Source organism: Ixodes scapularis, unplaced genomic scaffold (genome assembly GCF_016920785.2).
Source record: "Ixodes scapularis isolate PalLabHiFi unplaced genomic scaffold, ASM1692078v2 PGA_scaffold10__122_contigs__length_95168666, whole genome shotgun sequence".
Classification (NCBI taxonomy): domain Eukaryota; kingdom Metazoa; phylum Arthropoda; class Arachnida; order Ixodida; family Ixodidae; genus Ixodes; species Ixodes scapularis.
The window spans coordinates 85,969,651-85,993,370 of record NW_024609836.1 but is presented as its reverse complement, the minus strand read 5'-3'; the positions used below and the strand labels follow the sequence as shown (position 1 = coordinate 85,993,370).

Genomic DNA, 23,720 nt, shown 5'->3' with positions numbered 1-23,720 from the left:
CGATAAATCATCCCCCTACACAAGATGCGCCCTTGTGTAATGAAGGCTTCATGGTCGGTCACGCCTAGTCACTGCACCTATGGGCAAATTTATTATCCGAATTGGTGCGGGTCACATACATCAAAGCGAAAGGGCGCCTTTTTTTTTTTTTTATTCGTAAATTGAAACGTCAGATTCTGCTGGTTGCTGACCTTTTGCATTAGAGGAAGAATAAGCAAAGCGAGGCAAGAGCGTAATTCAGTCACGAAACCCGTCGAAACAAACACTCGCTTCGTGTACACGCCACGGGAGCGCATCGAGGCGCAAAGATGAGGACCACCCGGAACCAGAAAACCTACCAGAAGTCCCTTTGCTCGTGCCGATGTTCAGCTGTCAAGCGTCCGTTTTATTCCAAATGAACTCATCAAAAAAGCCGAAGGAAGAACTAACCTCTCTTCTTCCTCCCTTTAAACCTCAGACCAAAAAAAAAAAAATGTAGAAGGAGCGGCACAGAGAGGCGCGCGCCCTCCCTTCACCCCCCCCCCCCCCCCCCCCCCTTGCCCTCGTGCCAGCCTAACCCAAAAATAAAATTTAAACGACCAAACAAAAAGGCAACAGCGGAGGCAGCATATATAGATTTCGCGCATACAGACAATAATCGAGCGTGTCATAGTGGAGAGGGCGGAGGGGGGAACACCAAGATGGAGGGGACCGAAGCCTCACACCGTTGGAAGTGGGGCCTCGACCTTTCTTAAATAAACCTCGCCCAGCCGAACGTACGCCCGTCGGATGCGCCCGCAGAGCCCCCATGGAGGAGGAGCGCCACGCTGCGGAGAAATATGGAGACAGGTGGAACGCTTTCACGGTTTCCGCTCTTTTTTTTTTTGGAAGCCTCCTTGTTGTTTTCTTGTCGGGGGAAGTGGCACTTTCGTAGTTTGGCTGATCCTTACCCCTTGTTTAGTTTGTTTTTAGTTTTTTTAGGCGTTCCTCTCTTGAGAAGTGTGTGGTGTGTGTCCCCCTCTACCAACTCGCACCATGTGGTCCCCTTCCTTGACAGGCCCGTGTTGTGTTTATGTGCGCATGTTTGCGCGCTCTTGTGTGTGTGTGTATGTGCGCAGTTATGCGTATGCGGGGGTGTGGTGATTGTGAAGTACTACCCATATTTCTGACCTCCAGGACGACAGTGACGTCACAGGCAGGCTCGCAGACGCCACCCTGCGGCTCGTTCCGGAAGTGATGAATGAGTGATACCCTGGCGATGCCTGAGATCTGCGGAGTTCCACGGATGGGCGTGTTTTTGACAGAAAGGATGTCACGTGAATTCGCTTTGTTTAATTTGTGTGCACAGGGGGCGGGAACATTTATGACCTACATTCCAAAGGTTACGTACGAAGAGTCACTTTTTATCAACTTTACAACGCTCTTCGTGCGTAATACGTTTCTGATTACTGTTAACTCTTACGTTACTGATTTGATTATGTACGAATATGAAACGAACAGTACATGCAAAACTAAGAGTTTGCCTGGCAGGACAGCGCAGCAAATATTGTCGGCCATCATTATATGCCAGAGTTCACAGCCTTTTGATTTAGCCAGAAGGAAGAGCAGACAAAAGAAGGTGTAGTTTCTGTAGCCGTTCACAATCAAACAAAATGCAATAAAAGGAGAAAGAGAACGCTAGAATAGTTAGCGGGGGAAAAGGGACACAGGCTCGAGGAAACCGCGTTCTGTCTATTCACTATAATAAGAGTCTTTGAATCTCTCTCTCTCTCTCTCTCACACACAATTTTTTTTCTCTCAATCTTGCTTTGTAGGCAAAAATGCGCAAGACCGTGACGTCTTCATTTTAAATTTATCAACATGCAGAGGGGGAGGAAAGAGAAGTAAGTGGGAAGAGATTGCGGAACAATTAAATGACGAATATTTTGTAGCGTATGGATTGACAGAGACCCATCTTAGAGATATGGAGGAACCATCCTACTTGGCAGGTTATTTTTGGGTGGGATGCAATCGATGTGAAAGGGAATGAAAAGGAGGCGGGTTGGAAGTGCTAGTGAAAGGGCAGGGCTGGAGAGGGTGAGGGAAAGCTGCAGAGAACACGTGGTTAAAAGCTAATATCAGAGGTGTAAACACACTTAAAGCATTTGTTTATCTGAAAATAGGAACTGATTTAAGATAGGAAAATGCACATCACTTGACGTGTATTTCCAAAGATGTTGGAGAACTTGGCACTAATCGGGAAATAATTATCGTAGGAGGCCTAAATTCACACTTAGAAGACTTCGACGGATATACAGATTCAACAGGGAGAATGCTACAAGAATTTTACGATAATCTTGATCGAGTGCCTGTTAACGCCCGAGTAAAATGCGACGGAAAAATAACGCGGAGGAGAAACAATTCGCACTCAACAAATGATTACTGTCTAATGTCTAGCAAATTGTATAAGGGACTAGGACGCACGGAAATAGATGAGGAAGGCACGAAAAGCTTAGGAAGTGATCATAAGCGAATTAAAAAAAAGTTTGGTACAGCAGAACCAGAGAGACAAATTCTTGAACGAGAAGGTAAATCGACCCTTCACGACGCCCAACTACAAGAAGTATCAGAACGAATTAAGACTATAGTATCCAGACAACTGAAGAGAAAATGGGACATATGACGATTTAGTAACCACCTTTAATAAAGAGTTTGAGAAGTTCGAAATCAAATAAAGAGGAAGAAGAAGAAAACGCACGCCGAAGCCTCAAGGGAATACAGATTTGGCGAAGAAAAAAAAAAGGGGGGGGGGGGGGGGGGGGGGGCATCCGTTGAGGTAGCATCAAAATGGGATACATTTCAGGAAAGAAAAAGAGTTCCATATGCTCTAACCCAGGCCAAAAGTGGTACAGCTGCAGTGCAGTGAATGATGGAGGCAAATCAAAATGATAAAAATGCAGCAAAGAGGTTCTGGGAGCGCATCATTGCACAGGGCAGAAAAAAATGAAAGCCGTTAACAATTCCCTGTAACGCCGGTTAGAGCGCAGCTCTTGAGGAGGAAGATGGAAGCGTACTGAGGGATAGGTGACTCCTTGAGGTCACGTGACCTGAGGGGGGTCACATCCTCCTGAGGCGAGTCACGTGACCTGAAGGGGTCACGTGACCTCGGGGGGTCACGTGACCTCGCGGTTACGCCGACGCCGCTCAGGCTGGAAACGCGCCCCTAAGAGCTGCGCTCTAAAACAGAAAAACCTCACACGAGGGGATAAGAGTAGAAGGCGAGGAGGCAAGGGAATTCATTAGACGAACAGTCGAGGCAACATTCGTAGAACTTGAACCGAACGGAATTGGACAGAATACAAACAGCAACAGGGCACAAGACGAGAACACTAACGAGACAACTAAGACGACCACGGGGGAAAGGAACATAGATGAAATTAAAGTACCTACTGGAACGCCGACAGGTTCAGATGGCATAGGAAAGAGACTAGTCAAGCCACTAGGAACAAGAAGGAAATGAAAGTTAAGACAGGCAACTAATCAAATAATAATGGAGGGAGAGGTACCTAATGACTGGAAACTAAGCAGAATGGGATTACTATATATAAAGGCAAGGAAATAAAGAAAACATAACGTCATGCTGCCTAATAACAGGTTCTGTACAGACTATCGACGCGGGTAGTAAAAATAATGAAATATTGGGCAGAAAACATTTTAGGTGAGCTATTACAGAACGGGTTCCGAAGGGATAGAAGGTTAGATGATAACTTATTCATCATCACTCAACGTATAGAGGTGGCACGGATGAGTAAGAAACCACAATGGAGAGACATTAAAGGGGCGTACGACAATGTGAGCTGTAGGAAAAACTGGGTACAGCTAAGAGAGTATGATTTAGACGCGCGTTTGATTAGGCTTTTACAACACGTATACACAAATAAGAAGGAGCTGTTGGGAAACAGAAATAACAGAACCGGCAGAAATAAAAATTGGACTTAGACAGGGTTATCCCCTATCACCTCTTCTTTTTATGATATACCTGAGTAGAATGGAAAAGAAATTAGAAGAATGCAATTTAGGTTGTGATGTGTCATATATGGAGTCGGGGGAAAAGCAAACCAAGTTATACCCGGAATGTTCTACGCAGGCGACAGTGTACTGTTAGTAGATAGTCGACATAGGTTACAGGAGCTTATTAAGATCTGTGGAGATGAAAGAGACTTTCTGGGCCGGAAATTCAGGCCCAGAGAGGTGAATAATGGTTTATAACGATGAGAAGCCTGATAGGTTTTGAAAAACGTATTCGGCGACTGACAACGGACCAGTAGAAAACGCATCTTCAGACAGCTGCCGCTTAGCCTCTGCAACGCTCCAGAAAGTCGATTTCGCTACACGCAAGATGGCCGTCCGGTGGCCGCACTCGCGGAGTGGGGAAGCGCAATCCAGCAGTTGGGAGAGATCAGGGGGCGTCGCCATTACCGCGAAACGTCACGACAATCGGACGGCGATGCCGAGCGGCCTTCGGCGCGTTTATTGGACAGTCGCGTCCAATCAGTGTCTTCGCCCCATCTCACTACGATGACGTCAAAATTCTGCGAGCACGGGCTGCGATTGTGCGAGGCGGTGTCGGCCAAACACCCTGTACACCGATCGATCGTTTTAAACCGCCGTTGACGAGCGCGTGTGCCCGCGACAGGTGTGCGGGCACTGCGCTTGCGCAGAGACCAGATTGGCGTGACTCGTCTGCGCATGCGCCGTGTCAACAGCAGCGCCACGCAGCGGTGCCACTTCATTGCTGCGCGTGCTGGACCATGCATGGCCACTGAGAATGACGCCGATCGTCCTTTTGATCGGTTCAGATCAGTGATTGGTGTTTTCCGAGGTCATTGGTTCGACAGCGGTGTGGACGTGAACGGCAACCAGCACGATGATGCGTCTCCGGAATGTCCGACTTCCTATGAATCGGTGCCGATCGGTCTAGCCAATAGGAGCGAGGAGCAACACCGGCTGCACTTCTCAGCCAATCAGAGCGACAAGCGACAAAGTTTGTCCACAAAACAACTCAAGCCACAACTTCTTTAGTTGCTAATACGGCGTTATATTTTGGTTTTTGTGCGATATGGTGCATCATTTTGACCCGCTGATCCATTTCGCTGATCACAAGGGGAGAAAGGGGTTTTTATGCTCTCTACTTACTTGGTCTCCAAGAATGGTGGATACCGGGCTGAGTAAAGAAAGCTTCGCGGTCGCTGATTCACCCAACAACGTCATCGGTCAACAAAGAGACGCCTGAACTCTCTTTCCTCACCTACCCCAACCCAAAGGCAAACGCGAGACCGAGCTAAAAGGTGACGAAACCGTCATCGCCTGCCACCACATCAACAAGTTTCACCGCTCCAAAATAGTCTTATTGATTAACGTGTTTTTAGAAATGGATAGTCAGATTTTGGTGAAATGTCAAGTATTAGGTCACCAAAATAGAGCTGGGCAACGCATGCGCGTGATGTCACGTCCGTCGGTAACATGAAATATCTGTACAACCCCCCCTCCCCCCTTTCCCCCCGACCCATAAATCCGCCCCCGCATCGAACTGTCCAGCTGTTTCGTTGGTTTCCAAGATGAGCTCATCCATTCGCTACACTTGCGGAAGCAATGAGAAGGACAAGCGGCATTGTGGCCCAATGGATATCGAAGTACGGCACCTATCAGTCCCCTCGTTGGCCGAACTGAATGAAATGTTTAGAATCTGCAGGAAACAAAATAACGAAAGTGAGGGAAAAAACGCAGGCAGGCTGGTGAATTAATTTTAAAATAAAAACCCAAAACCTATAAAAAAAAGGAAAAAAACAACAACAACAACAAAAACGGACAAGCTCACACACAGTTTTAAACATGGTGAACGCGTTTTCGTTACCTCTCCTTTTGATAGCAAAGTTCACGATTATCTAGGGCGAGCGAAAATAAAATTAAGATATTTCGATGATACTAAAAATTTGCTTCATCTTAATTTAAAAAAAAAAAAAAAAAAAAAACGGTAGTGAGCTTGATTGGCGTTTTAGCAGGTTAGGCGCCATATCGTCAATGATCATATCGATCAAGTATAGCACATGCTCAAAATGATCATGTCGATCACATCGAACAAGAGCTGCATTACATGCGGCGGCGGTTCGTGTCTCTCCGATCCCAACACAACCAACGACGAGGAAGCCAGCTTCGCTTTCACTACTCACTTCCACCACCGAAAAATAAAAAAGCACTGCCTCGGCAGAAATGCCCCCAAAAGCGACGGCCGAGGGAAGAAGATAAAGTGCTCAGGACAGCGAGAAATTTCCTCGAAAAAAAAAAGAAAAGACAAGAAACTTGAACGGACACACACCACCGTTCGGCCAGAAGACCACAGTGGTTGGTCATTCAGAAAGGCCCCGCTCTGCCCTCTCCCCAAACCCTCAGGGGGAAAGACCACCTCGGGGGCCGTTTTTCTTGCCCGCCCCCCCTCTGCCCTCTCCCAGCGTGCCTCTGTTTTCTTCTGTTACCCCTCGGCCCGTTTAGGCGAGGGGAAAATGAGCGGTACCGGCGGCGGACCTCCCGAATCGCCGCTTCTTCGTCTCAAAGCGCACCGCGCAGCACAACACTCCCCGAAATGGGGCGACGAAGATCTGCTCCGCGTCCACGGGGATGCGCGCCTCCGAGGAAAGAACGGAGAAGTGGAAGGCAAGACCTTCCACGCGGTACATCGACCGGGTCCTTACGTGTCCCGGAATGAACGGTCTTGGGGCGACTTTCAGACAGTACACAAGTGCCGCCCAACATATCAAGGAGAATGCAGGGATGGGTTACTCCACGCGCCACACGCGCACGCCTTCCCCGTATAAAAGATTCGAAGTAAATAACTAAAATAAAGCGTTGACGAACGCACATGCAAGATGCCAATTGTTTTAGGTTATTCGTTTTAGAAAAGTTACTAAGACTGACGTCAGTACGTGCGGCGCGTTGAACACCAATCGCTGCATTCTCCTTGATGCTTGGGTAATATAGCAATAGGTCTATTGACGTGCACAGTGAGCGCAAACAAAGTGATTGGCGATTTGAACTGCTATGTTCGGTACGCGAGGGTTACAGTCAAAACTGCCCGTCCGCTAAATTTAAGATAATTACGAAGAACACGGAGATTGACGCAAGGAAAAGACAGCACAAGCGAGAAGTCTAGAAAATGTAAGATTTGTTCGTATGTGATAATCTACTTGACTAAACTAAAAAAACAAAAAACAAAAAAAAAAACATTTTTGTTATGTTGCTATGTTTGTTATGTTTCACTAGTGATCAAACCCTGACAATGCACGTATACACTGGGCGACATCGCAAGCGGCGGCTTGCGATGTCGCCTAGTGTATACGTGCATTGTCAGGGTTTGATCACTAGTGAAATTATATATATAACGATTTAGGATGGAGAATCTTCCCCATGATGAAGAAGATTTAAGTAAAAATAAATTGACTTTCACCTGAAATGAAATGAAGTTCCGATACGTAAAAAAATCGAGATACGAATAAGATTGATTAATAAATGTATTACATCCAAGTTAGGGGAAGGAAAAGTGCAGGCGAAAAATTGGGCCAGGAGCGGGCCCAATCGGGCCAGGGCCAGTTTTTCTGCAGCTTTCTTTCCCTTCCACTAATTTCGATGTAATAAATTTATTAATCACTCTCTCCCCTCTTCCTTTACAATGTTAATACAGCTGCACCTGTCAATCTTCCCTCACTCCCTTTATATATATACCCACATCCACTAGCAATTAAATCTAAGTTATCTAATTTAATTGGCTTAGGAAACGGGGCACAGATGTGATTTGCTTGGCACATCATACACATTTTTGCTACCGTTCACTTTATGTTTTCTTTATTATTATTATTTCTTATGTACGCTTGAAATGTTCCGACCTGACACACCCCTCATAAAACAATAAAATCGCAAAGATTTTTTTTTTTTTTTCGTTTTTATTTAGAGTTGGTTACCCATTGAACTGCATACTTCCTTGCTAGTAAAATAACGCGTCGCGAGCCAACTGCCGTAAATATGCCAGTAAATACTATAAAGAGGAGAGTGGGAAGCTCACCTCATGAGAAAACTTCTCCAGCCGTGTCCCGCGCAGATACAAAACTCAAATCGCCGGACACATGGAACGCACAGAAATTATCCACGCCGCGAGTAGCGCGTGTTTCGCCCGGGCGTCGGCACAACTTGAGCCGGTTCGGCTAAGAAAGTTTGTACGCACGCGTCTTCCCGCAACGCGCGAAGGCGACCAATGAGAGCGTTCTAGGGGGCGCCACACGTTGGACGCTTTGGCGCGCTTTAGTGTCCGGTTGAGAAAGCAGCAATCCGAACTAGAACTAACTTTTAGTTTAAAGTTTAACATTTTAAATTGATGAAATGAGGAAATGTTTGTCATAATGTTTACTCGTATTATTAAAAGCACTATTAAAAACTGGCAGATTGCAGCGCCACTATAAGTTTCGGTTTTGGTTGGAATCGTTAGAATGTGTTGATTTGTGGCCGACATTTTATTTTGTTGCAAACGTCATACGATTAAAAAAAATATTACAATTATAAATATCATAGTAACTAAGAATCAATTTTTTATTGATGGTCTAGTACAAGCACTTACTATTTTACGAGCTTGCTTGCAGCGCCCCAGAGCAACGATATTTTTGTGCGGATAAGGGGGGATTAGGTGCGTCTGGGTCGAGCAAAGGGCTAACACGCGCCGGCAATTTGAATGTTGGTTTTGGCATCACTTTTCTTTGCCGTTTTCTGAAGTTATTTTGAATGTATATAAAATAAATAGCGTGCCGTAAAGAGTGAAGCCCGGGTATCCCGAAAATGTGTTTATTATTGGTAGCTCAAAAAAAAAGAAAGAAACCGCCGGAGCTTCCCTTTAAACTTCCGATGTTCGCACAAGGGGTCAAACAAATCAGTTTTTCAGGGCAATCTTTTTAATTAGAAGCTTTCACACTCCCAAACGAGCACAGGTTATCGGTTGCTCAAAGTTAGGTTTTGCTGCAACCAACATAACCAGTCAGGTAGCTGTGTTCCGAGAGTTTAGTTAACACGGTGGAAGCTACGTCGTCATGCAGCCAAACCAAGAGGATCTCTAATGAAGTGACTACTTCAGTGGAAAGTCGCCGACAAAATCCCTGGCAACTTTCAGAATCCCACCCATATGGGTCCTCCACATTAATACTCGTTTTTGTTCCACTTTGTGAATTTGATATGAACTGGATTAATATGAATACCCCACCACATAGATAAATTTTGAGACAAACAGGGTAACTACATGCATTTATAAAAGCTTGGTCTGCTGGGCAAGTTGGTAGTGGACATTCATATTAAAAATAGCGCAAAAGAGACGGGACAAAAAGACGAAGAAGCACACAGGACAAACGCTAACTGGCAACTAAACTTTATTGAAAGCTTCCAACTTAGTTATCGGCATGCACGCGCTTAGTCTCGTTCAACAAAGACAGAGCGTACCGCCAAATCCGCACAATCATGCCGCCTGTTCCGTTTTGGAACAGGCGGTGGGCGGTATGATTGTGCGGATTTGGCGGTAAGCCCTGTCTCTGTTGAACGAGACTAAGCGCGTGCATGGCGATAACTAAGTTGGAAGCTTTCAATAGTTTAGTTGCCAGTTAGCGTTTGTCCTGTGTGCTTCTTCGTCTTTTTGTCCAGTCTCTTTTGCGCTATTTTTAATATGAACATGCATTTATGCCTAGTTACCATAGAGAACTCGCAAAAAGCTTGTTCGATTTACCTGCACCAGTGCAGAAAAGTGTAGGTGGGTGCACTTCTGAAATACACATACAGGAAGTACACTGCCCTACATTTTTCTTCACCGGTGCAAAAAGTGCAGGTAAATTTAACGAGCCTGCTTTGTGCAATTTTGTGGGGTAACAGAGGTGCCCACATAATTGTAGAAAACTCTGAAAAAAAAAAAAAATGTGTAAAAAAAAAATTTAGTTTTGGTTTCCTATGCAGCCGTGCGTCTTTTGACCTTATTCGATGCTTCTAAATTCCTGCGCAATTTAAAAATTAAAAGTACTAAAAGGCCATATTAGCGTGGCAAAGGCAGTGATAACACAGAATGCAACATATTAGCGTGGAAAAAACTGTGTACACACGTGGAGACTAGAGGCGCAAAGCGGCCCTGTATTGTGCAAAGTAAGCGCTCCGCAGATGTATTGTGAGTGCCATCTTCTGCGGTTGCGGTGTAAATGTGAATTTCTTGCAGCCCGCTGGAGTGTGAGACGCAGCAGACAGAGCATGCGGAATACAGAACAATTGGAAAGCAGCAGCACCGAGCAGAGCACTGGCACCAACTTGAGGCAAAAGAGAACCAAACACTTGGAACTCGTTGGCACAAAGGAGTCTGCTTTTCTGTTGCTCTTTCTCTGAGGAAGCCCAGAGCGTGCTCCTTTTATAGAGCAAAGCACCACTGTATGTCTTGACTCGTGATGTTTTGCACCCTCCGGAAGCAGATGGCTGTCGACTTCCATTGCCGACACCTAACCGGATATGGCTGGGTGCCAACCCTATAGCCCATTCTGCGTTAAAGGGGGGAGCACGCAAGACAGTTTGATTTTGTTGAAACGCCTTTATTCAGTACGACCGGGGAGAAAAAAAAGACCAATCTGCAGAAGATCAATGTCGACAAAGTTCGCAATGCCTTTGCGAAGGCGGTAATTTGGATCCATGTACATCCACTCAAATCAACTTCCAACACGCAAAAAAAAAAAAAAAGGCTTTGTTCAGCGGGTGACGCATTAGAACGAGGAACCGGCGCGCAAGTCGCTTCAAGCTCGCTTTAATACGCCGCTTCAACTCTCGCCTGAAAAAGCACGATTCTTGGCAACCTGTTCAAGAACAACGAAACATGCCCCAAAAAAGTTTTGGCACCTGGTATATTCGGAAAGAACAAACAACCGAAAACTCCGATAAAAGCGTTGCCGTGCTGCGGTATATACTTTGCAAAAACTGTTTCTGTTTCTCAATTAACCCCTGCTCAGAAAACGAAACGAGTCTCAACGCGGAAGCAGACAAAAACGATCCATGGCATAAGGGCTCGAAATGCAGTCTTTACTTCGTGACGGCAAATGACGGGGGCTTGGGAAAAAAATGGAGGGGGGAGGGGCGTTGTCAAAGGACACACAAATACAAACACACGCACATCAACATTCACACACTTCACGCACAACCCGGCAGTTTCCACCCTTTTCGCTTTTTGAGGATAGTTGAATTCGAGATAAATTAGAAAAGGGTAGAGGAGATGGGGGGACAGGAGAGGGCTAGTTGCGTGCCAACTCGCCGCCTCCAAAGTCGCCTAGGCACTGATTTTAGTACACGTACCTCACCAACCAACCTCTGCACTTAAATATAATGTAAGGTTCTAGACTAGTGCTCTCCAAAAGAAAAAAAAAACGAAACAAAACCACAAATAAACGCACGAAACCGGACAGAAAAAAAAGGAAGGACGCGGGAAGAGAGAGGAGTATCGGACGTTTCCCCAATCCGAATTGAAACCCCGGCTTTTTACGGAGCAATTTGGTGAGCTAATCATAGCGGGCTAAGACAATTTCGAGCGTAATGAAATTATTTTCCCGTTCACGATTCTCGCGGCTCGGAGAAAACGGAGAGAGAGACAGTCCAAAAGAAAACGAAAGTCGCCGCCGCAAAATAAGACGCCGGCAAAGCACAACACCTACGAGAGAGTCGCGTCGTAAAAATGTGTGTATACATAAACTATGTCTTCCACGTGTACAAAAAGGGCCGGAGCACAGCAAAAAGAAGTCTCCGAGTTCGAAATCTTGGGGGGGGAGGGGATGGGGGGGCACTTCCGTGATTCGGTCGAAGCGCGCCAAAAAAGCGTCGCCTCTTTTATTGTCGTCTGCCTTAGCACCACCAAAGTTTTCCACGTCCTCCGCACGAAAATTTAAAGCGATGGCCGACTCGGACGCGTGAGAATCGTAGAAACTAAATTACGACAGCTGACTGGCCTGCAAAGGTAATCTGGCAAGCCAAAATTTCATCAAACTTTCAAAACAAAAGAACTACGAAGTGTTTCACCCTGAAGAAGCACAAACTGGAAAACCTGTATACTTCTTTTTCCCTCCATAACTTAAAACTCGCAGCGCCTTGAAACAAGAAAACAAAACAAAAAATACTCCGGTCGCTTCGGATCACCCTGTTAAAACATGGGACGCCCGCCTCGATTCGACACGCCTTCTCGTGGCGGCACAACGTCGGCGAGACGAGGCAAATCGGAAATCACTGCGAGCCTACATCCTTAATAATGAAGCCACAAGACGATTCTATGGAAGCCCGAGACGGCGGGTGGGTTAGATTCAATTCCCGGTCTTTTTGAAATTCGGCGCTGTTTCGGGGCAGCGTAAAAAAAAAAAAAAACGGTAATGCGAGAGAAATCTTGACCTACGTATAAAACACCCCAGCCACCGATTGCCGGCTTGGGACGGCTTACGTTGCCCGGAGGGCCGACGACTGGCTACGAAAATCATCCGTGACGGAGCGACCCGAGACGACTCGCTGCAAATGGCCGAAGCGAACCAAACTCCCCCGGCCTCAATCTTTGCGCAAAACATGGAACTCGATTACGAGCGGTTGTAGACAGCCGAATCGGCCGAGATGCAGCTACCCTCGTTGAACGAGAGAAACGAGCGAGAGTCTGCAAGTCCGCCAAAACGGCCGAACCGCCTAAACGGCCGAGCCGGCTACCACGGCAATTACGACGGTCGATGCAATCCGGACGCAGCCGAGCCCTTGGCCAAAGCGAGTCGCAGCCGACGGGGTTGGAAGGGGCCGTGCTCGCGAGCCTCTTGTGCTGCCCTCGACCCAGTGTACAGGTGGTTAACGAGAAAGGAAAAAAAAATAAATAACAGGGTGCGGGAGCGCCGCCTAGAGGTCGCTCTCGCCGTAGAGCGCCGTCGAGAAGGACATGTAGTCGAGGGCGCCGGGCACCGCGCCGTGGCCCTTGTAGGCCGCCATGCGCCGGATGCAGTACTCCGCCTGGTCGGGCGGCAGCTCTCGGCGAAGCTCTTCGGCAGTGATGTAGGGCTGCGAGAGACCGGGCACAGCGTCAGGCCTCAAGAGGTGCAACGGTTACTTTCTCTAAATACCACTAATTCTTCCCATTGGTAACCCATGAAACATGCATTAGTTTTTCTCTCTATGAAATGGCAGCGTAAAACGAGCAGCGTTACAACCCCTCAACTCGCAGCCGAACATGCAGCCATGTGACCCAATGCCAATTACAGTGTAGACCGCATATAACGTATGTCTCGGGAGTCGCGAAAATCCGCACTATAAGCGGTACCGCACTATAACCAAAACATAAATTTTTCAGGCCAAAATACATGCCATGAGACAACTTACCTTTGTAAAAGAATTTATTTTATGTTAGATGAAAAAATAAGCTTAGTTTGAGGAAAGTCTTTAATTCAATAGACTAGTACAGTTATGTCTCAAGTGTGTCACACATTTTAAAAGAAATTAGCGGCTTTTGCCTGGCGCAGCCATTTAACGGCGTCGCGGGTTGCGGACGGACGTCGCGAGCGTTCAGGATTGCTAACCCTAATCACTTTTCTCCGGAGATGAAAACGCGTGAAAATTCGCATCCTTCATACGGTACGCGCCAGTAATACCTTGAACTTGAGCACACGCATGAAATGCGCCAAATAAGAAATCCGGGCGATGTTCGAGGACACAAATGCTTAGAAATCACCACTGTAGTCGAAGTAAACAAACACGACGACACGGGTGTTTCTGCCGTCTTGAGAGCGCCGCCACGACATCGCCGCACGAGTAGGTGGATCTTCCCTTCTAGTACGTGCTGGGTTATAGCGACACACAACGAAAATTCAGAGTCAAGGATAGCGCTTTTACGCAGAACGATGAGATGCACGCCGTCTACGACGACGATCACAATCGACGCCCGCGACCGGCATTCAACGCGCGCGAACACTTCTCCTCGACCTGGGATTGGTCTGTCGTTGCGGTTGTTTGTTTCTTTGTTTCCAACGCAGCGGAGGGACGCACGCACATGAACGACTCGTGCGTGCGTCCCTCCGTTGTTATGGCAACTGAAGCCTCTCTTTTCGCTTCTCCCCGCGTTTTCGAGCAACCTCCTTGCCCCGCGAGTGCAGTTTGCGGCTCGCGCCGTCAGCGCCGTTATCTAGTGTCGCACAGGGAAGCGAGCTCGCTGCTCCGGTCGTCGGCGCGGTCGGCGGGCTGTGCCAAAAACCGTACTATAACCGGTATTTCCCTTCGTGCGCCTGCATTTTAAGCAGTATGTAATTACATGGAGTTCTATGGGAGGTGAACCGGTGGTTTAAAAAAACCGCGTTATACCCGGTCCTGCACTATAAGCGGTTTTGTTGTAAGTGGTCTATACTGTATATGCCACTGGGGTTCGTTATAGCCACAAGCCGAGGTTGGCATAGCACATGCGAAACTCCAGACAGTGTTATGGCTGTTGCCGCCAGCACAGCCGTCGGACGAATGCTCATTTAGGTATTGATTTTCACAAGCCCAAAATAAGTGCTCATGGCGCTACTGTCCAATCTACGAGTCGCATTTGACTAATGTCACCATGGAGTAACCCCCGTGACTACATTGATGCAGCAATTCCCTCGACAATGTCATTAAGTTTCAAAAAGGAGAGAATGACAAAAAGTCCACTTTTGTCCTTGAAATTACATCTCTACAAAGAAGCCTCTTTGTCAGTGGCCAAGTATACTAGCACATATAGAAGGCACGAGCGAAACATCCGATGTAAAACGAGCCGGAGAAATCGGCACCTGCACATAGAAAGCTAGAACTTTCACCGACTGCAGACTGAGCAGGTCAGTTTTACAGCATGAAATCTTAAGGCATAGTTGTCTTTTTGTAAAAATAAGAGGGCAAAATACTTGCCAACGTAAAGGTTGAGCGCATTTGCAGACGACCATGTAAGCGATGCTATTTTTTTATGATGCCATCTCCCGATAGGTGCAGCAAGCAGACAACAGAGTGCGTCGTCTGCCCATTATGTTTATTGGAAGATGGCACCGCAAGTAATTAGCGTCACTTCCTCGGCCGTTTGCAAATGCGCTCAACCTTGACTTTGACAAGCTTTCTGCCCCCATGCCTTACGAAAAAAGAACTATGTCTTGGAATTTCACACAGTAAAACTGACCTGCTCAGTGTGCATTCAGTGAAAGTATAAGCTATGTGCAGGTGCCGATTTTTCCGGCTTGTTTTACGGCAGAAGGTTCGCTTGAGGCACCCTATGCAGGCTAATATGCTTGGTTCACACAAATACAAGTAAACTCGTGTAAATCAAGAAACATTTCATTCTAATGTTCTCGCAAGGCCCGTTTAAGTTGGCAGACAAGGAAGTTGGTAAGGAAGCAAAAAGGGCCGCAAGAGTAGACCACAAGCATCGGATGCAACGGAACTGGCGCGAGGTCTCTCACCTTGTCCCCGGCGAGGATCCTAAAGGAGTCGATGATCTGCTCGGCCGTGTCCGTGTCCGTGCTCTCCCGGGTCATAAAGTCCAGGAAGGCGTCGAAGTGCACGTAGCCCGTGTTGTTCGGGTCCACGATGTTCATGATGCGCCGGAAGTCCGCGTCACCCTGCGACGACGTGGCACCACGTCAACCTCGCACCATGGACAGATTCAGTCAAATGTACGAGTCTGGTCGCTCCCATCTCGACAATGCACTTTAAATATGACTTTAGCGGTTCGACAGCTGGGGCGGACAATGGGACCCACCTGTCGGTCGTTGCGGATGCTGTAGCCAAGGCTGACCAGGCAGGACTTGAACTCCTCGGGGGCCAGGCGCCCCGTCCGGTTCTTGTCGAAGTGGTTGAAGGACATGCGGAACTCGTTCAGCTGCTCCTGGGTGATGCCCTTCGAGTCGCGCGTCAGGATCTGCGCGATAGAGGACGTCGCCCCGCGAGTGAGTCACCCCCGCCAATCGCTCTCCTTCTGGTCGGCACTAAAAGAGACTAGCGATCAAACGGAGCGGTGCAATTGCCCACTGCAAGTGCAGAAAGAAGGAGAATGGTCGGCCTGCTCTACTTTCTAGGTGGTATTGCTAGGAGGGCCAAGGCCGTACCTAGGAATCAAGGACGACCTCGATGCTTAGACAAGGAGACTTTGATGCCTAAGAGACAGAGGGAGAGTAAGCCCCCCGACGCACCTGGTTCTCGACCTCGTTGATGTTGCGGTGGATGGAGGTGAGCAGCTGCTCCCAGCCCACCCTCAGGGTCTCCATGGTGTACTGGGTGTAGCGGTTCTCGAAGATCATGGCCTCCTGGATCTCCTGGTGGCACTTCTCCAGCTCGTCCATGTGGGGCCGGTACTGCACCGAGCCCTGCTCGTATTGTTGCAGCCGGTGCAAGGTCTCCTCCAGCGAGCCCTGCATGCCCATGCCCAGGGCCGCCACAGCGTCCATCTGCCGCTCGATCCACGGCCCCACCACGTTCGCCTTCTCGGCAAACTTGCGCCGCAGACGTTCGTTCGCTGTCGGGTAGGGGGTCAAGGCAGAAAAGACACGGCTGGTTCACGTGCAGTGGCAACTAAAAGTTTTTTTCCCTTTCTGCACCAGTCTCGGGTGTTAAACGGCATGATTAGCTACACCCAGCTCGCCTGTGCACTTAGTTCATTCAATTAGAGTAGGGTCGGCATTAGAATGGCAGGGTCGGCGTTAAAGTGGAGCTGAATCAGCCTGTGGGTCGGCATTATGTCGGCACCGAACTAACGCACGGTCAACGTTGAACTGGCGTTAATTATTTGCTCGTCGGCGCCGTATCGGCCCTGGACTTGGCCCTCTCACCTCCGAGCTTTCCTCTTCGCCAGTTGCAAAACTGGAAAACAGCTCGGAAGATTCCGAGGGAAAAAGCACGGCAGAGAGAGGAAGAAACGCAGCACTGACATAGGCTGTATTTGCACCGGGTGACTAGGAAAGGTCGTTGGGAAATAAAGAATTGACGGAGCGCTAGTACAGTCTGTATGAAAGCCATACTTTTCCCTCTTTCCCATGAATTGTCTACCTCACCAGTTGGAAAATCCACAGTTTTCGGAGAGGAAGCAAACTCGATCCGGAACCTAAGTCGCTTTCGGACGCGACTCAAGTCCGATACAAAAAGGCCGCCTGAATTTCTGCGACCCCGCAACCTGTCCACCGCCGTGCCCAGTTGTTCCGTCGTGTTGGCCGTTCGAGGCAAGCAAGGATACACTGCTGCCGCATGAGTTCCGTCTGGAGGGTTTGGTCCCTCTTCGGCACCAGCTGCTTCACGTCCGTCCACTTGGTGGTGATCACCTGTCAAGGGTTGCAAACAAGTACCAGGGTCACAGGACTGACAACGCGAGACACCTCCAACATCCTTTGCATTTTCCCCTTTCAAAAGTGAGCGCCATCTGGTGAAAGCTGCACCAATTCTCCGAGTCTGCCGTTGCTTTTGGCACGTAGTATTCGGAGCAAGTGTTGGACATGAGCGTCGGCGTTTGGCGAGGACTCGGATCCAGTCCCACGCTTCGTGCCCAAGAAATGACGACCACCAATGTTGCTTGACAAGGTTTTCAAAAGGATCCATTTGTTTTCCTATTTGCTTCTCCATCCATGGCCTTCCTCTTAGCTCCAAGTCGCGGCATAGATTCAAAAACTCCCGTGCCTATTCCAAAGCGGCGTGCCCAGATGTTGTCTCTTTAAACTGTGGTCTTGGAACACTGCTTCGAGAGTGGGCTCGACAGCAAGAACCTAACCGCGCGAAGAAGGTAGACAAAAAGGGGACAAACGCAGTGTGACGGCGTTGCACTCGTCTGCCCTTTGTTTACCCTCTTCCCATGTTCAAGTTTTACCGTCTTTGACTGGTTGGCCCATGCCCCCAGTTAAAAATACCCATTGGGTCCAATTGGTTTTTCCAATTGGTACCAGCTGGCGTAACCATCTGTGTTTTCGGACTCCCAACTGGAAAAATACCAATTGGTATTTGTCCAATTGGAAATAAACCCATTGGAATTTTACCAACTGGAACTATTACCAGTTGGTACTATTCCAGTTGGGACCGTAACCATCTGTGTTTTCGGACTCCCAACTGGAGAAATACCCATTGGCATTTTTTTCAATTGGAACCGTAACCAATTGGTTGTATTCCAATTGGAACCGTAACCAATCGGTTGTATTCCAATTGGAACCATAACCATCTGTTTTCTGACTCCCAGTTATAAAAATACCAATTAGTATTTTCCCCATTGGAAGTGTAACAAGTTGTGTTTTGGGACTTTCAAACTCGAAACTACAAAAAGGGCCCACTTGCTTGTTTTTTAGCTACCATTCATTGGCACAAATCTTGAAGCAAGAACAAGCAATTAGCTTAGCTTAACTGGACATTCATTATATGCACAGGATGCACAACAGTGAAGAGTATATGTCAAATGAAAGCTTTATTTTGACTAGCAGGACACCTAAATATTACAGATTGAACGTTGAGACCGATGTTCAGCGGAACTTGGATGCAGTTGATGACAGTATAGCCATCTCATTCATGCTCAGCTCTGCCTCCTGCATGTCGAACATGTGTACCAGTTAAGTTGCATATCTAAGAAGCATTGTGAAAGAATGTAGCAAAGTCTAGACCTACAATAAATGGGTAAACACTTGGCTCACATGAGGTCAAAGTTGTATGATGCTTGACGCGTCATTAAAGGGGCAGTACAACAAACCTTGTACTTTCAGTAAATACAGCTTTTGATTATTCATTGACATTCACAACCTATAAAACACATAGATTTTCTATCCACGCATGGCAATTTCAGAAGAAAACAAAAAATACCAGCGTTTACCTCCTAAACTCGCAGACAGAGCAAGTGACCACATGATCTGAAGCTGATTACATGCCACCTATGTTTATCATATCCACACCCTGTAGTTGGCAAAGCACAGGGCACACAATGAATTCCACAGATTGCTAAGGTTCGGCTACTCCTGTCGTCGCAGTAACTGAGCACCAGCCACTACTTGAGTGCGTGTCGAGGTATTGTCTTAAGCTCACATAGAATGCTCACGCTGTGCTCATGTCCACTGTAAGAGCCACACTTGAATATTGTCACCGTGGGTATCACAAAGCTTTATGGCAAACTCCTGAGGATTGATGTTGTTGACAATGACGACAACACTATCCCCACAACCAAATGAGAGAATGAAAAGAGGTATTCGCTTTTACTCTTTAAATTATGCGGCAAAAAAGAAGCTCCCTGGTCAGTGGCATTGCGTGCGAGTATTTCGGGTCCCACTGGTGCCAGTAAGCTTGTGTAGAGTGAGAAACATTCGACATAATATTGTTACACGGCTCCTTCAAGTACAGCGTTCCCCCCAAATGTAGCGTCAGCGGTTTGAAACCAAATGCCAAAGTTTCAGAGCTAATTTATCTCAATTAAAAGTTATAACTGATTTTCAAAAAAATATTACGAAAACGGGGCCCATTTTCGGTAACTGGCACCATTCAGCTCCATGTATTCGAGAGCTGTTAGCCACCATTTTCCCACTAAAAGTGACACCTGTACTTCATTTTCCCACTGAAATTGACACCTACTCCATTTTCCACTGAAAACTGAAACCAGTAATTCGTTAACAATGCACTCAAGATTATTAGCTAGTAACTGCTCACACCACAATTACAACTTCTGAAAGCATGACACTTAATGTGTTCACTCTAATACAAAAACTAAATTAAGACATAATCTCAAAAGCAAATTATGGATATTAAGGTAAACTGTGGCAAGTCAGTGCTTTCAGGAGGAATCCATAGTTTCTTTTTTAGAAGCGCCTAAAACCATTTTTTTTTTCACTGACATTTCATTACACTGGGTAACAAAGACTTTCAAGTGGACAGCTCAAAAGAGTCTGTTTTGTAGAGCTTCATTCATTCAGGCTCCTACCCTGCACTGACCATATAGCTAGGAGTGTCTCAGGATATTTATTAATCAGAAATCGCCTATTTGCAATGCAGCAAGCATCAAGAAAAGAAACAAAGAAGTTTCCTTACCTTGCGCCCTTAAACTTTGTTATCCATCCTTCGCGCTCCAACGAGGCGGCAGGCCAAATAAAGTAATTATAACCACACTACTCAGCACTCGCAGCAATAAAACATGACTTGTTGAATCTCTACTGTAACCATGCAACTGATGTTGTGCGTGCCATCGGTAAGATCGGAGCCATGTGCGCACAGAGATCAGACGCGGACGCCATCTTTGTTTGCCCAGTGTGCACAGACGCTTCCAACGATTCCCGCCGATTTTAGGGAAAAAAAAAAGTTTACACGCGATATTTAAGAAATCGATTACAACACAATACAAAACAAATAAAAAAATCCCTCCGCTTTCAATTTTCATGTACATGCCTTCGATACAAAAAAAAAATATATATTTTTAAAAAAGGCCATTTTTACATTCACCAACATCTAGAGAATATCCCCAGAAAGTTTAATTTGTTTTGACTGCATAGCTATTTTGTTAAAAATTATTTTGGGTCCACCAATGCTAAAGAAAAGCTAGAGGTTCAAGCACTTTGAACACATTTTTCTCCAGTCCACTTCTTGGTATAAATTTCACTTTCGGAAAACTACTGTTTTGCAATGGCACCAAAAGAAAGGCTCACTCATTGTTTTTGCTAACTGGAATTTAATAAGCAACGCAACGGTGAGTTTTTTTGTTTTTTTTTACAAATACAAAAATCTATTTGATTTGTCAATGTGATGTTAGTATAAAATAAATTACTTTTAAAAAAAAATTTGTTTTCTCAGTTGCACTAAAAAATAATGTTGCGTACTACATTAGTTTAATTCCCAGTTATAGTTTTCCTAACAATGCCAGTGCGTTCCTGATAAATAGGACTAATCTTTTGTACAATTTATGTATACACAGATAAAAATTTTCAAGGCTGACCCTTTTGAATAGTGTCCTCCCTTAATTGGAATGTCTGATGATTGGTTTAAAGACTATTTACCATTTAGAAGTTGTTTATTTCAATTAATATTGGAATAATTAAATACTCAATGAAATGGCCAATTGGTGCATCACATACCAATTGGGCACTGCCATTCCAATTGGGATCACGAAAGAGATGCTAAAGGGAAACATTCCATTTGGGATAACCAATTAGAAAAATGTAACCCAATGGTATTACTAAATACCAATTGGAAACAACTATCCCAACTGGGATGACCAGTTGGAAAAATGCATCCCAGTTGGAATGGCCAGTTGGTGGATTAGGTTCCAATTGGAAATCTCATTTCCAATTGGAGTCACCAATTGGAAAAATGTAACCCAATTGGTATCACTGGATACCAATTGGAAACAACTATCCCAACTGGGATGACCAGTTGGAAAAATGCATCCCAACTGGAATGGCCAGTTGGTGGATTAGGTTCCAATTGGAAATCTCAATTCCAATTGGAGTCACCAATTGGTAATGCCAAAACCAATTGGATTCTGTGATTCCAACTGGGATTTCTCAGATTCCAATTGGTACCAACTGACTTTCCAATTGGAACCCATGGGTATTTTTAACTGGGTTTACCTTCTTCGGCATTTGCTCCATCGTTTCGAGCGTAGCCCTCGGGGCAACATGAATTGAAACACCCGATGTGGCCTTGTTTGGAGTCTGCAGTCCCCACAAGCTCGATTATATCTCGATTTGAGTCCAAAGTATGGGACCTCCACTTCGCATTTCATTCCTAGTTCGAACCACAGCTTTCTCATAAAGCAAGAAGTACACCAAAGAAATACGAATGACGGTATCGGCTCACACTGTCTGCGACGGTACTTCACGCAACCGACTAGTGGCACCATCCTTCAGGAAGAAGGGTTCCCACCTGCGAGGTGAGGGTGGTGTAGGGGTTCTCGACCCCCCCAGGCACCTGGTACTGGCCCGCAATGGCCTGCACCTCCTGGGCCAGCCCCACAATGGCCTTGTGCTCCTTGTCCGCCTCGCCCAGCGTTTGCTTGAACTGCTCGTGTGCCTCCATCAGGCCCTGCGAAGCGGGTACGCGAGCGTGGGGACAGATTGGCCACATGGAACATCCAGCACTACAACCCTTGTTATAGTAGACATCACAAACCAGTTAACCGTTGCAATTAAAAGTTCTCGCTAGGCGGTGCAAGCCGCCGCCCGATCGAAAGGGTTTGGCCGTATCACCTGTATCTCCTCCATGGTGTGGACGATGAACATGTCGACGAGGTCCTCGCGTGCCCCGTCCAGCCAGTTGTTGAAGGGGGCCACCCGCTTGGCAAACTCCAAGTGCAGGTGGTCGATCTTCTCCAGCACCCGTTCCGCCTCCTCCAGGGCGGAGCGCCGCTTCTGAGTCAGGGTGCCCAGCCGGTCCCACTGGTCGCAGATGCGCTGGCAGCGGGCGTTCACGCTCGCGGAGTCGTGGTAGCCCAGGGCGTTCAGCTCCTGCGTTCCAAGCCAGGGCGGTCGATCAGGGGGGATTGGGCATCGTACGGATTGGGCTTCGTATAAACTGGGTGTCGTAGAGATTAGGCGTCGTACAGATTGGGTGTCAGAGAGGCTGGGCATCAGACAGATTGGGTATCGGACATATTGGACACCAGACATATAGGGCACTAAACATTGGGCATCAGACAGATTCAGTGTCAGATAGACGGCCCAAGCCAAATTTGGTGTCGTGCAGATTCGACATGATACAAAGTGGGCATCAGATAAATACGGTGCAAGTAAGGCTGGTGGTCGGGCAGATTGGGCGTTCTACAGATGGGGCATCGGACATATAGGACATCAGACATATGGGGCATCAAACATTGGGCATCGGACAGATTCAGTGTCAGATAGACGGCCCAAGTCAAATTTGGTGTCGTGCAGATTGGACATGATATAAAGTGGGCATCAGATAAATAGGGTGCAAGTGAAACTGGGGACCAGATAAATATATAATGCAAGTCGGATTAGACATCAGACAGATTGCAAGTCGAGTAAATGCAAGCTTCTCAAGCAGGCACAAAACGCAGCAGCTGCACTGTTGCTCTTTATGTTGTTCCACACCAAGTGCTTGAGAAACCTGCAAGTGTTTGTAAAAATTACCCTACTTTAGTACACTCTTGCACGCTAGAAGCCTGCTACAGTAAAGTCAGTTTTTGACAAACAATCTTCACTACTTCACTGCAACATGGCTTACTTGGCACACATAAGCCGAATGCCGGCCTCAACACCGCTGCAAAGAGATCCCATTGTGAGGAGACAGTGCAATCACCTGGGCAATGGCAGCGATCTGCTCGACCCGGTCCTGGTGGGCGGCCAGGTCGCTCTCGAAGGCCTCGTGCTTCTTCTTGAGGGCCTTGACCTCGTTGAGGCGGCACTGGCGGAAGTCCTGGCTCTGCAGCATCTCCTCTTTGCCCCGGGTCCACTCCTCGTGGATATCAGCCTTGTGCTTGAACTTCTGGGCGAGGTGGTCCAGCCGCTCCAGCCTGCGCCCACACAGAGGGCTCAGACCTGACCTCCATCCTAACCAAAGCTAGCAAAGGGGTTTAAATTTGTGCTAAAGTATCTTAATTAGGGCCTTTCCAGCACAGAAGAAGCAGCTTTTGAGTGAATCGACACTTACGTTCCAGATGCAATGCTACCATGTCTGACAACCACTACGCTAACCGACCACTACAATGTAATATAACCACTGCGCTGAAGTCGAGCTATGCA

At 47.0% G+C, this 23,720-nt stretch overlaps 1 protein-coding gene and 1 long non-coding RNA gene across 3 annotated transcripts in view; both read right to left on the bottom strand.

The window, feature by feature from the left end:
* Nucleotides 1–10,586: 10,586 nt before the first annotated feature.
* The window catches only part of LOC8042174 (alpha-actinin), a 90,982-nt gene continuing 77,848 nt past the window's right edge, over nt 10,587–23,720 (bottom strand). For both annotated transcript variants that reach the window (XM_029979268.4, XM_029979269.4), the window contains exons 9-16: nt 23,278–23,491; nt 22,206–22,463; nt 21,883–22,041; nt 17,246–17,330; nt 16,209–16,531; nt 15,779–15,937; nt 15,480–15,638; nt 10,587–13,080 (exon numbers count right to left, since the gene is read on the bottom strand). In XM_029979268.4, coding sequence (XP_029835128.1) covers nt 12,922–13,080; nt 15,480–15,638; nt 15,779–15,937; nt 16,209–16,531; nt 17,246–17,330; nt 21,883–22,041; nt 22,206–22,463; nt 23,278–23,491 — 1,516 coding nt within the window. In that variant the 3' untranslated portion in view covers nt 10,587–12,921. The remainder of the gene's footprint in view (nt 13,081–15,479; nt 15,639–15,778; nt 15,938–16,208; nt 16,532–17,245; nt 17,331–21,882; nt 22,042–22,205; nt 22,464–23,277; nt 23,492–23,720) is intronic.
* LOC120848257 lies at nt 18,435–20,186 on the bottom strand. Its single transcript, XR_005717638.1, has 2 exons — nt 20,056–20,186; nt 18,435–18,572 (listed from the first exon to the last, which is right to left on the bottom strand). It is a non-coding gene; the product is annotated as an uncharacterized LOC120848257 (long non-coding RNA).